Here is a 17,795-nt window from a genome sequence, read left to right as displayed (position 1 = left end):
ATCAGGTATTTTAATTATTTTTAATAGATGTATTCTGAAATGTCGATCTTGACTTTCACTACAGTGAGCACTCAATTTAGTAGCTCCCTAATAATAATAATAATAATAATAATAATAATAATAATAATAATAATATATTTATACCTTGCCCATCTGGCTGGGTTTCCCCAGCCACTCTGGGCGGCTTCCAACAGAAAAATAAAATAGAATAATCTATTAAACATTAAAAGCCTCCTTAAATTGCCTCCCTCACCCTTTAAATTGCCATATACTAATGCAGGCATGTCCAAAGTCCGTTTTGGGGGTGTAATCTGGCCTGCCGGTTGGCTTAATCCGGCCCCTGTGGCAGTTTATTTCCTGGGGTAAAATCCTAAAATAAGCTCAACAACTTCAATGCTAAAAAAAAGTTAAACAACTTTGGTTGGCCCTTTGGTAGGCCCTCATGGCCCTTCACTTCATTAAATCTGGCCCTCTTTGAGAAAGGTTTGGACACCACTGTTCTAATGTAAGGGACAGAGAAATGATGGCCAGGGTACTTTGCATGTCCATATTCTTTTGACATTTACCGTAGGTCTAGCCTAATGCTCTTCACATACTTCAGAAACAAACATGCTGATACTTATATTCTGCTGACATGTAAGATGTGCTCATAAGGGGGAAAGATACAAATTGGCATAAATTGAAATAATCCTGACTCCTTACCTCTTAATGTCCAGATTCTCCAGAGTGAGCATGTTAAAGCTAGGGATATGCAAATAAACTGTTCAAACCTTCTGACAAGCAATAGTATTGCTTCTAGAGTTGTATCTTTTGGGAAGTTGTGAATACACCGTTTCCTGTTTGCAGCCGCTAGTAACATGAATGAAATGTTTGTTTGATTTAGGAACTCTAGAGGTGGAGAGGAGTGCCATTCAGCAAAAATATAGAGGATCTGCACAAGGAGTTCTCATGCCTGCAAATTTCATTTCTGTCCAGCTTTGCAACCCAATTATTTAATTCACTGTTCATGAGTATTTAGATTCCTACACCAACCTTTAAAGCAGTCTTCAGTCACACACTGTTTATTTGCTAAGTTGCTTTTTCTTTTTATTATGAATGGTGGCTGATCTTACAGGTCCACCCCTACCTTATTGTCTTAAGTTAGCTGGCAACTGGGATTGGCTCTCCCAATTTGGATGAGATTGCAGAACAAGTTAGTTCACTTATAAATTGCTTCCCACAATAGAGTGTCTGGAAGCAACTTACAAGCATAGAACATGGTGACACAATTAAAAAAACAAAAACCTTATGCCACAAAAGTTTTTTCCTCTTAAGGAAAAACACTGGCATGTTGCGCAATCTCCATGTCTTTGCCAAATGTGCTAGGCAGGAAAGACTCACAAAATTGCACTAGCAGATTTAGAACATGCCATTATCCTGGTGTGTGCCTGTATTGTGGGAGGAGCAGATCATAGTGCTCTGTAGGTGGGGTTGTACCTCTTTGCTGGAGTCAATATTTAGTCACCTTGAGTGACCAGACTGCAGTCATGGCTGTGGGGCAAGAATAACCAAGAAAGTTCAATTGAGGAATGTTGTGTGCTTATCTTCATAAAGCCAGAGGATCTGTCACTCAGCTTTGATGAGTACAGAAGAAAGTGAGTGGGGTTACAGGAACAGTCTACCCATGTCCTCTGGGGGGCAAATGTTGCAGTGTGTGGTGGGATAACATTATATGGCACCATGTGGAACAGCCTTCCCCAATCTGGTGTCCCCCAGATGTTTCAGACCAGCCTCTCTCAACCTTTGCACCCTATATGTTGTTGGACTACAACTCCCCTCACCCCTGGACCTGCTACCTAGGGATGATGGGAGTTGTAATCTAGCAGCATAAGGGGACTCAATATTGAGAAAGGTTGTTTCACACTGTAATTCCCATCAGCATGGCCTGTGGTCAGGGACATCTGGAGAGCGGGCTGAGGCGGGCTAGTTTAGAGAGTACAGCTGAGGCTACAACCATGGGATGTTAACTTTAGCTTTTGACATCCTCGTGCCTCTTCACTTCTGTTTGGTATCTGCCACTTTGCAGGATCAGGAATTTTGACTATTTCTACAGTATTTTGGGTGATATCCCTACTCCATTGTTGAATTTACTCCCACATGGTTCTCTCACCACCCACTTGGGTGTGTTTCAGGTAAAACCTAACTTCAGTAAGGCCAACTGCTGTTCATATGGCTGCACTTCACATAAGGCTGCTTAGAAATCAGGATGACAAAATAGCTCCAATTGCAGATTTTTATGAGTTTATATGTTTCTTCAAGATTAGTTTATTCCAGTCTCTAATTCTGAGCAAAGGGACTGGCTGCTCTAGTCTATTTCATAAGAACCATATGTGCTGAACAAATAAGCCACAAAAAGCTACATGCAGAATTCAGATGTGTTCTTTTTTCCTATAAAAAGCAATTTAATGTGTTTAGATGAGTATAGTAATCTCAGGTATGCAGAGAACAATTTTTGTGCTGAGCAGCAATAATTTGCATCCTACACGGCTTTTTCTTCAGTTTGTGTTTTTAAAGGATCTGGAGGCCTGTGAGTATTTTATTTTATACCCTCGGTTCTTAGCCAAGGATTATCTTCAGGAAAAGATCAGGAGTTGGGCCTTAGGTTTGTGCACCCTTTTAAACATGAAAAGAAGTGAATGACCAAATTAGGAGATTTTATTCTGAGGGTTTCATTCTCTTTGATCAAGAACTATTCTACATTCCAAAATGAGGACCTCCCAATTTATTGCTCACTTTTCCCTGAGGTAATGCAAGAGCCTGTGCAAGACTAAGGCCTACCGTAATTCATTTCATTCCTGGAGGATAACTCATCCAAAGGCTGGGATGGGAATAATGTTTATGCAGGCCTTGAGATGTCCATGCAGAAGTTGCTCTTTTTGTGCAGCAGTGGCAGGTCAATAGTAGAAGGATCCAAGCTCTAGAATGTAAACTATTCTTCCCCATCTTTATCATGGTCATGGAAAAACTTGTAGAATAATTGTTCTTGTAAGTGATATTTTACTCTCAGGTAAATTTATTAAAATAATGAGAAATTTGGGTTGTGATTCCCTAAACCACTTTAACAGAGAATACTTCCAATTAAATGGTCAGTTCTTTTAAAATGTAGATTTTTTCCAGCTGTACAAATCCCCACCCCTAGAAAAAGGCAAATGAACTCAAAGGCACTCTGTTCTTGGCTTATACTCCTTATCAGTGGAGTTTTTGCCATAGAAATCACTAGTTATTATCTGCTATCCATTGATGATTTATTTTTTAATTTGCCCTAGACTAACAGGTGCAAAAACAGGAGTATACAAAGATGTGACGAAGTATTTCCTGCCCAAAGATGAAAGTGAAGAAGAGGAGGTTCTGCCCCCCCCCAAAAGAAGGGAGTTTTAAATACAGTTTGAGCAGTTTGTTTTAAATATGGAAACTGAGCACATTCTATACATATATATTTGGTGTACATGCCGTTGGTGACACTACCTGTCATTTAAGGGCTTAATAAAACACATATGCCTAAAATGCCTACTTCCTCTCCCCTCATTTTTCCAACTGCACAGTATCAGCTTTCCAGCAGCACATTTTTCAAACTCTAGATTTTGTGCCAACTACACACTAAAAAAAAACCTTTGTTAAATTGTGGTTTTGGTCCTACCTGAGGTAATAAAACTAAAACCTGTGGATTGCAGTCATAAAACTGCAGCCATAACTTTCTAAAACAAAAGGAAGTGTCCATCTTGGATAAAGTTTATCTGTGAGAAAGGGTCGTAATTACAATTGTTTTTCCTTGACTCTATTTGTAACACAAGTGGTTTATAAATGTTGGTCTACCATACTAACATATTACCACACTGCAATGATGGCAGTAGTGCCAACAATATTAGATTATCACCTCTTTGGGTTGAGTAGCACTTGACATTGCTCCTTAGAATCCATCTTCCTGCCTCACCTTAAAGGAGGAACACAATCTCTTCCTCTTGACATAATGTAACTAGGGTAAGGGCTGATCTATTTACTGATGTGTATAATATGGTACAGCTCTCCTGCAATTGTACCAATTCAGAATGAAGGTGTGGATAACATGATTAAATGTACTCATTGTTAAAAAAGCTTTTCAGTGTAGGAAATTAACTCATGAGTTAGGATTTGAGATATACTAGCTTTCCTTGTCTCCGGAATGTTGTAGCTTAGTTCCTGGGAAGCAAATTGGGCCTTAGGAGAAATATGGTAGCTGCAACAAATCCATTGCATCAGTAGGCCAGCTACATATTAATGCTGGAATCTTAATCCACCTACATGGGAGCAAGCCCAACTGAATTCAGTAGGACTAACTTCTAAGTGAATATGGTTAGGATTGTGCTATAAGTAATCATTTATTAGTTTCCCTCCCTTCTCCCCACAAAAGCAATTAAAGGCTGTAGAGTAATAAATATTGAGCCATTCAAATAGCCTGCAATTAAAATTACTGCAGCAGAATGTGGTAATTATACCATTTCCCCCCTGCAGTAAACATGTATCATTCTTTCTTTTTGTAGGAAGAGACTCATGAAGCAGTTAGTTATTAAAGAAGTTAGTCTAAATAGCCCCAGGAGTAGCTTTTTGGAACACCGAGTACCTGAGATCTAGGCCAGTCAGATATTGCATTTTTTGTGTTGCAGTGGAGACTATAAGATTTAGCATTGGTTTTGGTTTTTATATATGTTGTTTAACTGAGAATGTTGGTGGAATGCACTGTCACTGTCAATCTTGCTGTCAGGATTAAGGCCTTCAAACTTGGAAATTTTTCAAGGCGTTACAACAAATGCAAGGTAAATTAATACGGTATTGGGGTTGGAATATGAGAGGCAGGTGGACTAAAAATGGTCACTAAGAAAAGGGGTTGGGAAGTGAGCAGACAATTGCCCAATTGGAGTTACCGGTATGTCCAGCTCTCTTGGCTTCTGAATTGTCACCAGACATAGGATGGGTATTTTGGAACTGTTCATGCTAGAAATGAGCTTTAAAAAACTGCAAGTATAGAGACCTGCAGGTATAGGGTGGTATATAAATTCAGTCAATCAATCATTCAGTGCAGATCCAATTCCTTATTTGTTTTTTTTCTTTTAAAAATAATCTTCATTAGGTTTCCAAGAAAAAGTAAATACGGAACATAAGTAGAGTAAGTTATCTGTTGAATGCTGATACAATTGCATTGCACTATAGTATTTCCCTCACTCAGCAAACAAACATACACAGAACTATTATAAAAAATTCAATTAATTAGTTTAATTGAGGCAAAACTAAATCCCACTTCCCCCAACTAACAGACTTTTTGGTTCCAAGTATCATAAGAATGTCCCATTACCCCTCAACAGGTAAGTATAGCAAAGAAATAGGAATTTACATGCAAATAATAATACATACCAAAAGAGCAGTTTGGGTCAAGATGACCACACCCTCATATAATGTGAAGAAGGAGAGAAATAGTTTTATAACTAACAAAGGTGATAAAATCATACCACTCTTCCACAAAATAAACATTCTTTGCTTGTCCCTAATGGCTTTACAATTATTATTTTTAACACATTCTTGAGCTTTTCATATTTCAATCTTCTGCTTCCCCACTCCTTTACCTCTTATTTTTCAGTATTCAGCTGGAATATGCTTAATCTTTTTCAAACTCCCTGAAGTGAATGGGTATTTAAAGTCATGCTGCATGGCTTGTAGATGAGAAACTTAATTTTGTAAAAGTTCAATTGTCAGGTCTATATGTCATAAGCCCATGCAGGCACATCCCAGAGGTCAAACTAGGGTAAGTAGGTCCTGATGCCATCTTATAGACTTGAGAGCCAATAGTCTTCCTAACATTTAAAAAAAAGCATTTAACAATTCAGGTTTCACATTAGAAATTCATTTTATATTGATCATGTTAGTAACTCTCAGTTGATATTAGGGGTAGTTTGTTTTAATAGTAATAATGCTTGGTTTGGTATTAGTCTTATAGTTAACCTTTGTTTACAAAGTAAGGGCGATACTGACTTAAGTATGTATGAGCTTCATGGATTAAAGGTCGAGGGAGAATCTAAACTGTTTCCCCCTACATGGTGTTGAATTATTGGGATCTAAAATATTTTCTTTGCTGCTAAATACTGTGCCACACCCGGTTAGGAAAGCAAATTCCAGCAGCGAAACACGTGTGAGTTCCAATGAAAATATGACATTGTGAAGATTGCTTTTGGCTTTGGGAAAAAGTAAGTCTCTACCCATGGTGAAAAGGGGCAGTTTTCTGCTTTTCTGGGTGAAGTCAAACTAGCAGGCCTCGAATATAGCAAGCTGTCCAGACCTTCCCCAAAACACGTGCTTGGACATCTACATTCCACAGCTGTGTGTGCAGGAGACACTCTGTACCAGTCAATATTGGTGTCAGAGAGATTTGAGAGAGGATTTTCCTTTTAATGTCATCTAGAGATCACAGCACATGAACAAAGAAGATGATATTGTGAGGTCAACTGTTGAGGTTGCAGTTGGGTCCTGTCTTTTTCCCAGGGTTGTATTCCAGCCCCGTGTCATACACCATTTTGGTTTCAGGCTAAGTTTGAAATTGATTTAATGTTGGAGTAATTCACTTCATTAGTAAGCTGCTTGCCATGTTTGATAATATTTTTAGACAGGACAGATTTTACTAAGCTGCAGAGTTCAGATGAGCGCCCTTAAAGCCGGTTCAGGGATTACAGTGGTAAATTCAGCAGTTGATTTCATTAGCAAGCAGTTTCCTAGATCCAAATTGTCCTTTTTAGAGCTTAAAAGCCAGATCCAAATGCAACTTGTTTGTTCCTCTTTGTATTCTGAAGAAATAGTGGTGACAAATGGGAGCACTGTCCAATTTTTAGCAGATGAATCTTTGCTCTGGATAAACAGGGACTTTTCTTGGGAGTAAATGGGAATCCACTGTTCGTCTGGAGCATTGGGAAAAGGTATGCTTATAGTTTCTATGCTTTCTCAACATAGTGGGAATTTGTTTTGACATATTTGCGAGCTTTAAAATCAGTTTGTTACCAATATGATAAACTGTAAACTGGATTATTGATTATTTTTGCATGATGTCTCTTGGGTTTTGAATTAGAAGTTTGACCTATGGTGGCTGTCCTGAATTTTTTTTAAAAAAGTCTCCCTGATTTGTTTTTAAATAAATGTTACATTTATGGTTTACAGCAAAGACATAGGAAGCTGCCTTGTATTCAGTCAGATCATTAGTCTGTCTCACTCAATATTGTTTACACTGACTGGCACTTTCAAATGAGATAGTTTCTGAGGACAAACCTGGAGATGCTGGTTATTGAACCTGAGACCTGTATGCAAAGTAGATGCCCTACCACTGGGTTATGACAGATGTCTGACATACTAACCACCTGTTAGGACTTGCACATATACTAGGGTTGCCATATTTCAAAAAGTAAACTTCCTGACACCCACAACGTTGTTGAACTTTTTTGGGAAGCCTCTCCCCAAAATAGTAATTTTAAGCTTTTGGAGCTGTTTCCGCTGCTTTTCTCACCACATTACCATACATCTGGATTTTTTCTGACATTTTGCCAATTTGGCAAAATTCCCCCGATGCCATTTTTACACCCGAAAACCAGGACATGGCAGGAATTTTCCTAACATATACCAAATGCCTCTTGCTGGAACTTCATATTAACAACAACATTGTTACCTCTGCCACCCACCTTAGTTTGTTGCCCTTTCCTTGTGCATTTCTCAGTTCTCAAAGTTTCTGTTCTGCTTTTAAGGTAACCCCCTTTGATGTATTGCCACATATATAAACACCTTCATTCTTCAGAGGCCCCATCTAAGCCTAGATTAACATCTTGATTTGCAGCAAATAGAGGAGTCTGGATTTTCAACTTCAGGTCTTCTACTGACCACCAAAAATCAGCAAACCTGCATCAAACATTGTGTTGGTCATCCAGTCACTTGAAGATAGCTTTCACTCACTTCTAGGTCAGCTGTACTACCAATACAGTAGTACAGAACATAATCAGCGGTAGATCCCTTCAGACACTTCTTTGTTGCTTTATAGGATCAGAACAGTTATTCTGCCTTATAGGGAAGAAAGCAAGGGTTTATTATGAAATTTCATATTTAAGCTGCTGTTTCTCAAACTGCTTATACAGTACCGGTAGTAGTATCGCCAGTCTTCCTGCCATTGTATCTTGACACCAACTTCAAGAAGCAGACTGTACAAAGGTCACTAGTAAGTTTTGTGGCTAAGCAATGAATTGAATCTAGGCCTTGCCGTAACTGCAGACAGCTACACCACATTGAGTTACTGGCTAATGATCAAGTTTCCTTATAGATGTGCTGATTAAAAGGCCTTTGCTTGGATGCCACAGAATAAAAGCACCTGAGGTATAGCTGTAAAGAGGTGGTATACACACAGAGAGACAGACACACAAACAAACAAACAAACAAGCATGCATGCATACAGCAGGCATCCTATCGCCAGTGCTGAGAATGGATGTAGCTGCCCTGCCAGTTGAGGACACTCCTTTTCTGACATTGTTCTGTAGCCCCCTTTTTCTTAGGAGAAGAGGGTATTTTCCTCACATGCACAGCTATCGCTTGCCTGATTAGGTGGTTGCAGAAGGGAGGCTTGGTGGCTCTTGGGGCGGGCAAAACAGCCTTTGGCATCAGTTCACAGTTCCCTCTTAATTGCTCAAAGCTTTGTGGTCTGTGTTACATAGAGTTCACAGGACTAGAGTGCAGCTTTACCTAGCCTGTAAAATATTGTTGAAATCTCATTTGCATATTTATTTATTTATTTAGCAAACTTTATGTAGCACTTGATAATAAATAAAACCTCTAAGTGGTTTGCAAAAATAAAACAGACATTAAAGTTATCTACAAAATAAATCTGTATCTCTGTCAACTTGTCTGTACTTATTTTATACTCACTGTATTCGTTGAGTCTTTCAGCAGCTAAATTTCTAAGGACTTCTTGGTGGCCCCAAGTGGTTATTTGACCTCTCAGACCTAATGCAGATATCTGCTCCCTCCTCCACTCTCTGCCTCTGGTGCAGTGGCAAAGGGGAAACCAGAAACAGCAGTTTTCATTTTAAACTAACTACACATTTGTTCTGTCCAATTTGATTAAATAGTTTGAAGAATAGCAGTCTTGGGAGGAAAATCCATCTTCTGGTACCACAACAATTGAAATGAAGTGAAGTTTGTGTTTGTGCTTAAATTGTGAGTGATTTCATGGTTGAGATGCCCAAGTGGTTTTTAGGTTGTCAAAGATGCTTCATAGTTTTGTGTTGCTGAAATTCCACTCTAGTTGGTAATGGCAGTAGTGGAATAATGTAAAGATATTACATAGAAGCTCTTCTGAGTAAAAAGGAAGCTGTAACAATTAAAGCCCTTGTGAGCCACTTTCTTTAGTTGGGCCACTTTCCATCTTCTCAGAGGAGAACTGGTTTTTCTGTGTGGCCTCTAATTGTTGATAGCTAACCTTCATGTTATAGCTGATGGCTTTTCTGGTAGTGCTATAGAGTACAGTTTGTATTCCTGGTGCTGTTCTGACTGAAAGAAATAGTATTAATTTACCAGTATATTCCTTTTGGTCTAAAGATCTTCACAATTCTGACTGCTTCAACATTTACAGTTGCTGACTTCTACTGAAGCCTTGAATACTGCCATATAACATGCAATTAATGGGACTTGACAATGCAGTACTTAAAATGTCAGAGGCCAATGAAGCTCTGCCTTCACAAGAACAAATTCTTTTGCTCCCTGTGGTGGTACCCTTATGGTGATAGCAGTGGTAGGTGATGTGAAGTGAGGGAAGCCTAATTTAGGCGGATAATTTTGAATGCTCTTTCATCCATTTTGGTATCTACTTATTGTGCTTTTTCCATTTTTGAATGTCACAGCACTTCATTAATCCTATTCGTCATACTTTTGTTCTGAGGGAAACATAGCTCCTACACATCAGCTGTGGCAAAGAACATGCACCTTTATTGGGCTAGTGAAAACAGCTCAGGGGGCCCGCTGGACAGGGGAGCGGGAGAAACATGGTAGATTGAATTCAATCAAGCCAATGTAAACAGATAATTTTAAATCACAAAAGAAAATAGACTTTCTTTATTTTGTCCTATTGTATAAATCAAATTAACTAGTTGCTGTAGCATACTCCTTATAAACATAGAAGAATAATCCCAAACAGTTGGGTGTTTAGCACACATGCTTTGTGAACTACAGGATCATCTCCTTAGGGGCAAATTTGGCCAATTGTGAAATACACTTCTACGTATGCATAGACCCTAAGAAAGAACACTTGAGTAATGGCTAAATGCCAAATAACTTTTCATAGGTTGGGGTTAGTAATTACTGGGCATATTAGTGTTTCTCTGTGAGGTGAAAAGTAAGAGAATTGCCCAGCAAAACTTAATTCTCATTTAATTTTATGGAAGAGTAAATCATTGAATTAATACTCTCCCTTTTTTCAGTTAATGGTACTTAAAACTTGGTTGTCCTGTTTAGTTGACATTCTTCAATGCTTACACTCTGCCACAGTTAATACATACACAACTGCATCAGTATAATTCTTGATCAGAGCCGCCCACCTTAAATGGAAAGCAAACTTTCATTCTTTCTGTTGTAGTAATTAATGGATTCTATTTTAAAACGTTATGTGAAGTTTTGTTTGTATTATAGTCAGATTTCATTTTCAGAGACACTAGATTTGAGTTTTATACATTCTGAAGACATGTGGAGCATTGTCCTCTACTGGATTTGGCTTTCATTCTTCGTTGCACTAATTCTTTCAACAGTTGAACAGGCCGAAACATTAAACTTTGTTCAAGCTGGAATACTTCTCCCTTCGGGTTTCTCATCCAGGGTTTGATTTGCTGGGTATCATTCAGTGATAAGATCTGAATGCAATGCAAAGTCTCTGGTAACTCACCAGCTAAGTGTGATAAATTGGTGTTTAGCATGGGAAATACTTTTGATCCTAGTTTTTATTGGTTGGTCTTATCAGTGAAAGTTACAAAGCTCTATGCTAGGCATTTATTAAATAAGGATTAGACTGAAATAAAGCAAACAGGTTTATGAAGAAGGGAGTTCAGCACAATGAATTGCTTACTAAATCTCACTCATAAACATACTTCCTGACATGGTGAACAATGTGCTGTTCCTATAGGACTTAAAATAGCATTTGACACAGTCTGTAGGGATTGGTTTGTTCAAAGTTCACTTGTTTTTGTTACTAGACCTGGATGAAATCAGAGGGCAAGGTTAAAGTAGGCTCTTGTTAGCACTCTTTTCAGCAAAGGAGGGTTTACTTTTTACTAACTTACTAACCTATTTTTTTTTACTACTAGGTTTTTAGTTAATGGCCTCCCTTTTGTTTTTGAATTGTCACTAGTTATTTTGCTACTTGACATTAGTGAATTGTTTCAGATATGACACTACTAAGCTATGGTGGGAATCCATTAATTTTTGCCAAAGACATTGTTAAAGCCTGCATTTGAATAAAAGAGAGAGAAATGGGGGGGGGCTGCCATAATTTTTACTATTGAAATAATTTTTGTGTATTGTGAAGTTCAGAGCTTAGAAAAGCACCCTTCAGGCCATAATGGTTGAAAGATAAGAGGCAAGCCTTTTCCATTATATCCAAGACTTCTGTTTTCCCAGTTCTGGTTCTTGGCAATCCCATTGCTATCATGCTGTTCTTAAGGCCACACAAGCAGCACATGGGGCTGGTTTGTTGAAATAATCAAATAACATGGTGAGAACTGTTATGATCCTTGAACTGTGTGCTTTGTTGAATTCAGAGCAGGTTCTATATTTTGAATCAGTTGGGGTTTTCAGGTTCTATTCTAGTTTTATGTAACTTGCTTTATGAATTAACTAAAATATAAATGTACAAAACAAGCCTTTTTAATAGAATTGCTAGATGACATTTTTTTATTTGTATCTTGGTGAGTGACAGGGGCTATCTCAAAAACAATACAGAGAAGTTTTGCAGCAAATATTTGAATTGTCAGTAGTGTGTGGGCTCCAAGAGAATATCACTCCACTTTGCTTCCTTCTCTCAGCCTCTCTGATTCTGTTTTCTCTTATTGTTTAACCACTTCCTCCTGGGAGGAGGTGTTCCCTGGTACAAATTCTTTGTTTTCTTGAGTTTTAGAAGTGTGTGCTTTGTTGAACTGTGTGGTTTGACCCACTTGATCTAGAATTTTTGTAATAGTAAACTAATTGCAGCAGTAGTTCTTTCTTTGCATTCAAATTCACATTTTCAATAGTTTTTCCACAGTGCCATTCTAATACTACATGTTTCTCCTCAGCCAACCAACCAAGGTGCTGCATGTGTTTAGTGTATCTTAGTTGCAGGTGGTACAATCCAAACAGTTCTCTTCTCACAAAAAAACTGAGGTATTGTAAGAGAACAGGTACCAGGTTTTACCAAGACGTGTTGTGCTGTCAGTTGTGAGCTGCAGTTCTTGACTGTATGCCATTGTCAAGATGTTCTAACCCATAGCTCTTTCCTGGTTTATCTAAATTAATCTAGGGATTTTAATGTTGAATAGCTAGTATATTTGGTTTATTATGATTACATTGGTTTTCATTACACACTTCGAATACATGATTGATTGACTTGATTAGCAGTATTGTTGTTGGCGTATGACTTGGCTGTAGTTTAATGATTTAAATGCTTTAACTGTTCTTAAACGATGTATCTTTGGGTTACTGAAGAGGGGGAGGTAAGATATAGCTGGTATTCATCAAGAAAGTAGCATGAAGCTTGTGTCTAATGTAACCTTCTAATAGCACAAGTATGTGGGGGTGGGGGAGGGAAATTCACCATTTGCACAGAGAAACTGCAATAAAAGAGCAAGTCTTTCTCCTAATGGGTTTGAATTTTAGCAAGCAACATTCTTCCCTGGATTGCTTAGTTGTTTGTCTTAGTAGAATGTGTGGAGAAGTGCGCCTGCTGAATAAAATAAATAAAATAAAGTGGTTTAACTATGTATGTCTTATTATTCCTTTGCATTTAGCAAATCCAGTTCGCAGATGATATGCAAGAGTTCAGCAAATTTCCAACCAAGACTGGTCGCAGGTCTCTTTCTCGGTCCATTTCACAGTCTTCCACTGACAGCTACAGCTCTGGTAAGTGCTTTTCTTTTCCATACCTTTTATTTCCTGTTTGGCTGATATTTTGAGCATTAACCCTGACCCCGGACTTAAAGACAATTGCTAACTTTCTTTTTGACAACCTCATTCAAGATTTTCAAAAGTATTGCAAAATATTGGAATACATGACAGCTGGCAGTGCTAGCCTTACAGTTAAACACCATTCTCTCTCAAAACTTTGGCACATTCAGCTATGAGCTACAGTGGCTGCCAGCTCTTGTTCCCTTTCATGGTCTCTTGGAAAGCAAAGCCCCTTTGTATATCTCTGGTTTTAGTGATTACAAGTAATCACCTTTTCCTGTTCAGTTGCATGTAAAGCTTGAAAGAGCCCTATAGTATCCCTTGTAGCATCCCGTGTGCATGTATAAAATACTAGCCTTTTATACTAGCCTTTTAGTTCTGTTGTGTTCTATGGTACTTGACATTAATGGATTTAACTAATTTAATTCCATTGATTTCAGTAGATCTACTTCGAATATGACTTCGATGAATATCACCCCATGTATTTATGCACTGCTTTACCTTTACTGTAAACCACCCTTGTAAGGTGTTTTAAGGACTTGGTATGTTAGAAAGGAAGTATATTTTTTAATAAATAAAAAATAAAAATCTGCCTGCCAGTAATCTTCGAATGATGTTGATATCCTGCAGTATTTGAAGCACACACGGTGCCACCTTATGCCAGTGTGTATAAGCCAAGAAGTGAAAGATTTGCAACAGGAAACCAGATTGACCAGGACACTTCCACTGTTTTAAGATGAATGATCAGAATGAAGTTAAAATAACAGATGGTAAAATGTCAGCCCTTTGTAAGAAATACGAATTGTCTTAATTTCTTTTGCATATACTCCTTTCTTACCAAACACTTCTGTTTTGTTCTCTAGCGGCATCCTACACAGATAGCTCTGATGATGAAGTTTCCCCAAGAGAAAAACAGCAAACCAATTCAAAGGGCAGTAGCAATTTCTGCGTTAAGAATATCAAGCAGGCAGAGTTTGGCCGCCGAGAGATAGAGATTGCTGAGCAAGGTAAAGAGTGAGCTGCTGAAGCTTCCTTCTCCTTTGGGTACCACAAATTATATCCTGTTCGTCAGCAAACCCCTAGGTAGTAGATTAGCTGTGTCAAAATGTCAGCAAGCAATGTAAACTTAAAACAAAAACAAAACCTCTCAGGATTGTTTCAACAGGTGTTGCTAATGATGTCAGTTGCAACTGTCTATGTAACTCAGTCTTGTGAACAACAGCTGATGGTCAATACATGAACAGTCCTTTTTTACCACTTGTGTGTTAGGGACAAATTAAAAGGCCTTTATGTTCCTTATATTCCTTTCCATTTAGGCTGCACACATGACAACTTCCAGTCTTTTCTGACTGCAGTATCAGGTTGCCAGCATCCTTCACTGACATTCAAGACAGTTGCCGTTACTGATCTTTGTGTTTCTAGACCTTCTTTTCTCTAGCAGGTCTTCACATATATAGATTTCTTTGAGCTGACTTACTATGGGAACCCAATAGGATGACTGGCCAGTGGATGGCACAAGTTTCATTGAAAACTTCTCTTCTGCTTTTGTAGATATGTCTGCACTGATTTCACTTAGAAAACGAGCTCAGGGGGAGAAGCCTTTGGCTGGAGCTAAAATTGTGGGATGCACGCACATTACAGCACAGACTGCGGTGAGTGCTCTGCAATTTGCACATCAGCTGCCTTTCATCTTAACTGCTACCTATGCCACTCACCTTTGTCCCTTTCTGAATAAAGAGATGAGTGGAAAGGTCTCTCCATTGTCTAAACAAGAGCGTTGTTGTTGTTGTTTTGTTGTTTCTCAACCATCCTGATGTGTCTGTACATAATAGTGTTCAGCAAAGACATTTGCTGTTATGACAACTCCAGGATTCAAGTTGTCAGCAGTATCCGCTGGGTTTGGCTGATGGCTGCAATGTCTTGCATGGATTTGGGTATGCCTGATTTGATTGGGGGTTGGGTAAGCTATAAATTAAATAATGTCATAACTCTGGGCTGGTATTGGCCAAATTGAGCCAGCCATTTCTGCTTCATTTTTGGTTGATTATGCCTGCATCACCCCCAGGTCTTGATTGAGACGCTGTGCGCACTGGGAGCTCAGTGTCGTTGGTCTGCTTGCAACATTTATTCAACTCAGAATGAGGTAGCTGCTGCCTTGGCTGAAGCTGGTGAGTACACGGCAGCGACACAGAGATTCGGTATCAGAATTAGAAATGCAAATTCTGTTTTTATTAGGGTAGCACTTATTACTTCTGTCAGACTATTCAGTACAGATGAATACATGATGTACCGAGAATATTTGGCTGTGTTTGAAGCTCTGCTATCAGATTTGTACAGCTTGTCACTAACGATGGAAGCTTCTGAACAATTCATTTAAAACAAAATAAGACCAACTTTGTTTCAGGTAATTATATAAGAAAAGCCCTGCTTGATCACAGCGGTCAACCAAAGGCCTATAGGAAGCCCACATTCCAGGCAGCTGGCATTCAGAGGCACACTGGCACTGATGGTGGAGCAAGAACATAAGTCATCATGGCTAGCAGCCATGGGTGGAAGCATTATTTTTGACAGAAGGACCAAATTACTTAATAAGCAGAAAATTTGAAGCAAAATTCCTCACCGATGGAATAAGTGCAATCTCATTTGAAAGATGTGTAGTTGGAAATAGTCTATCTTTATGTGCATGGTGGCCTTGTGGAAAGATCTTTGGTTCTGTTTATAAAATCACAAGTTCATGCTTTATCTGTGGATCCATCGATTAGTCTGCTAGTAGACTTATACTGTATGTACAGTACTTTATTAGATCTAAATGTATGGAAGTAGCCATGTTGTAACAGTTGCACTTGCTTCATGTTAGAAATTGACACAAAGACTTACTGCAGATGAGTGGTTTAAGTACATAGTTATGTGGATATAAAACACAAAAACTGGTGGAGACAAGAGAATGAAGACAAATTAACTGTTCTTTTAAAAAAGATTTCTAGCATTTTTCAGTCACTGCTGAATATTGTAAGCTTGTATAACTCTAACCCGTATGTCAGTTTGTACAGAATTCAAGGAGGGAAATACTGTTGCCAACTTCACTGTCCTAATATTTCTGTAAATTCTCTGCATGCCTGAGTTGTTGCCTGGGTATTTTGCAAACCCTTCTCAGAGAGATATTCCATAGCCAGATGGACTCCGTTGAACCTGCTGGGAGAACCTAGATAATGCTAAGAGAGCTTGTTCGGCTTTGCTTTGCTTTACTTTAATATGTTCTGTGTGTATCTCTTATCTAATGAAACGTCTATCACAATTCATTTCTTATGCTGAAAGTGCCACAGGACTTTGTATTTATACTGGCTCTCTTCCTGCATATTCTGCCAAGAATCCACTCTGATAGACAGTTTAGAACTAGCAAGCTAGCTACAACTGCTATTACATGTATAGTTTCAAGAGATCCCAAAGTAGATTTTAGATTGTACAGAAAAATTGCTTTAATGTAGTCCATTTAATACAATATAATTCTTAACTAGGATGTGCTTTAACTTAGTTACAATTCAGTGACCAGAGAAAGCCTCCGGAGATCAGTGTCTTGTTATTTATGTGTTGTATAAAGATAAAGTCTTTTCAAATAGCCTGGTCACTTAAATATGCTAAACAGATGACAAAAAAGGCAATCCGGAAGAAAACAGTGGGGCAGCTTTCAGCATAGGTTAGATAAAATAGGGGCTTGGGGTGCTTTCTGCCAGAACTCTGCTTATTTTGAGTCTGCTTCAAGAAGCTCTGCTATAAGTGCTTCTTGCAAATTCATTTTCTTTTGCTAGGTGTTGCTGTATTTGCCTGGAAAGGAGAATCCGAGGATGACTTTTGGTGGTGTATCGATCGCTGTGTTAATGTGGATACCTGGCAGGCCAACATGGTAATGGAACATTCTCCCAGGTTTCCCATATTCTCACACATTTGTTAACTTCTCCTTTGGAAGTGTATTTGGTGGCATCCAAAGAGGTACTTTAGGCACATCCAAGGGTTTTGACATGCCATGGGGAACTTCTGACTTCATCCCTTTCACCAGACCAATGTGTATTTTTCTGTTTCAAGAGAGGTTTTTCACATGGATGTGGAGCTAATGTTTTTTATTTTGTTTCGACTACGTCAGACCAACACGGCTACCTTCCTGTAACTAACACTGTATTTAGTGTTCATTGTCCAGCCACGTTCAACCCCTTTTCAAGTTTTATCCTCCCTTCTCTCTTCTCTATTCAGTGGGGCTTAGCTGAAAGAATGTGAAAGCGTATTGTGATTCAAAACTAGTTAATTTCTGTCCATATGCAGCTCAAATTGGAGGGGTAAGGTGAAATTCACCCTCCGAAAACAGACAGCCGGTTTGGGTAATATGATGGGGATTGCAGCAAAATTACCAGCAGAGTCCTGGAGTGGGCTGCTTCTTCTTTATTATTTTGTTCCTCCCAGTTGCAACAGCTCCTCTTTCAGCCCTGCAGCCATTTTGTTTCCCCCAGAATGCCTTGGGCACACTGTGTGTGTTCAGATGCGTGCTTTCTGCGGGGGGGGGGGGGGGGTGATTCATGGCAGCTGCATTC

General features: G+C 38.8%; 1 protein-coding gene across 1 annotated transcript in view; it reads left to right on the top strand.

Annotated features, from left to right (window-relative positions):
* The window catches only part of AHCYL1 (adenosylhomocysteinase like 1), a 47,720-nt gene that overhangs the window by 15,571 nt on the left and 14,354 nt on the right, over window positions 1-17,795 (top strand). The window contains exons 2-6 of the mRNA XM_035122278.3: window positions 13,059-13,170; window positions 14,079-14,222; window positions 14,767-14,867; window positions 15,281-15,383; window positions 17,022-17,116. Coding sequence (XP_034978169.1) covers window positions 13,059-13,170; window positions 14,079-14,222; window positions 14,767-14,867; window positions 15,281-15,383; window positions 17,022-17,116 — 555 coding nt within the window. The remainder of the gene's footprint in view (window positions 1-13,058; window positions 13,171-14,078; window positions 14,223-14,766; window positions 14,868-15,280; window positions 15,384-17,021; window positions 17,117-17,795) is intronic.

The sequence above is a fragment of the Zootoca vivipara genome, chromosome 7, assembly GCF_965207765.1.
Source record: "Zootoca vivipara chromosome 7, rZooViv2.hap1.1, whole genome shotgun sequence".
NCBI classification, from domain to species: domain Eukaryota; kingdom Metazoa; phylum Chordata; class Lepidosauria; order Squamata; family Lacertidae; genus Zootoca; species Zootoca vivipara.
This window is presented reverse-complemented; position numbering and strand designations above follow the sequence as displayed.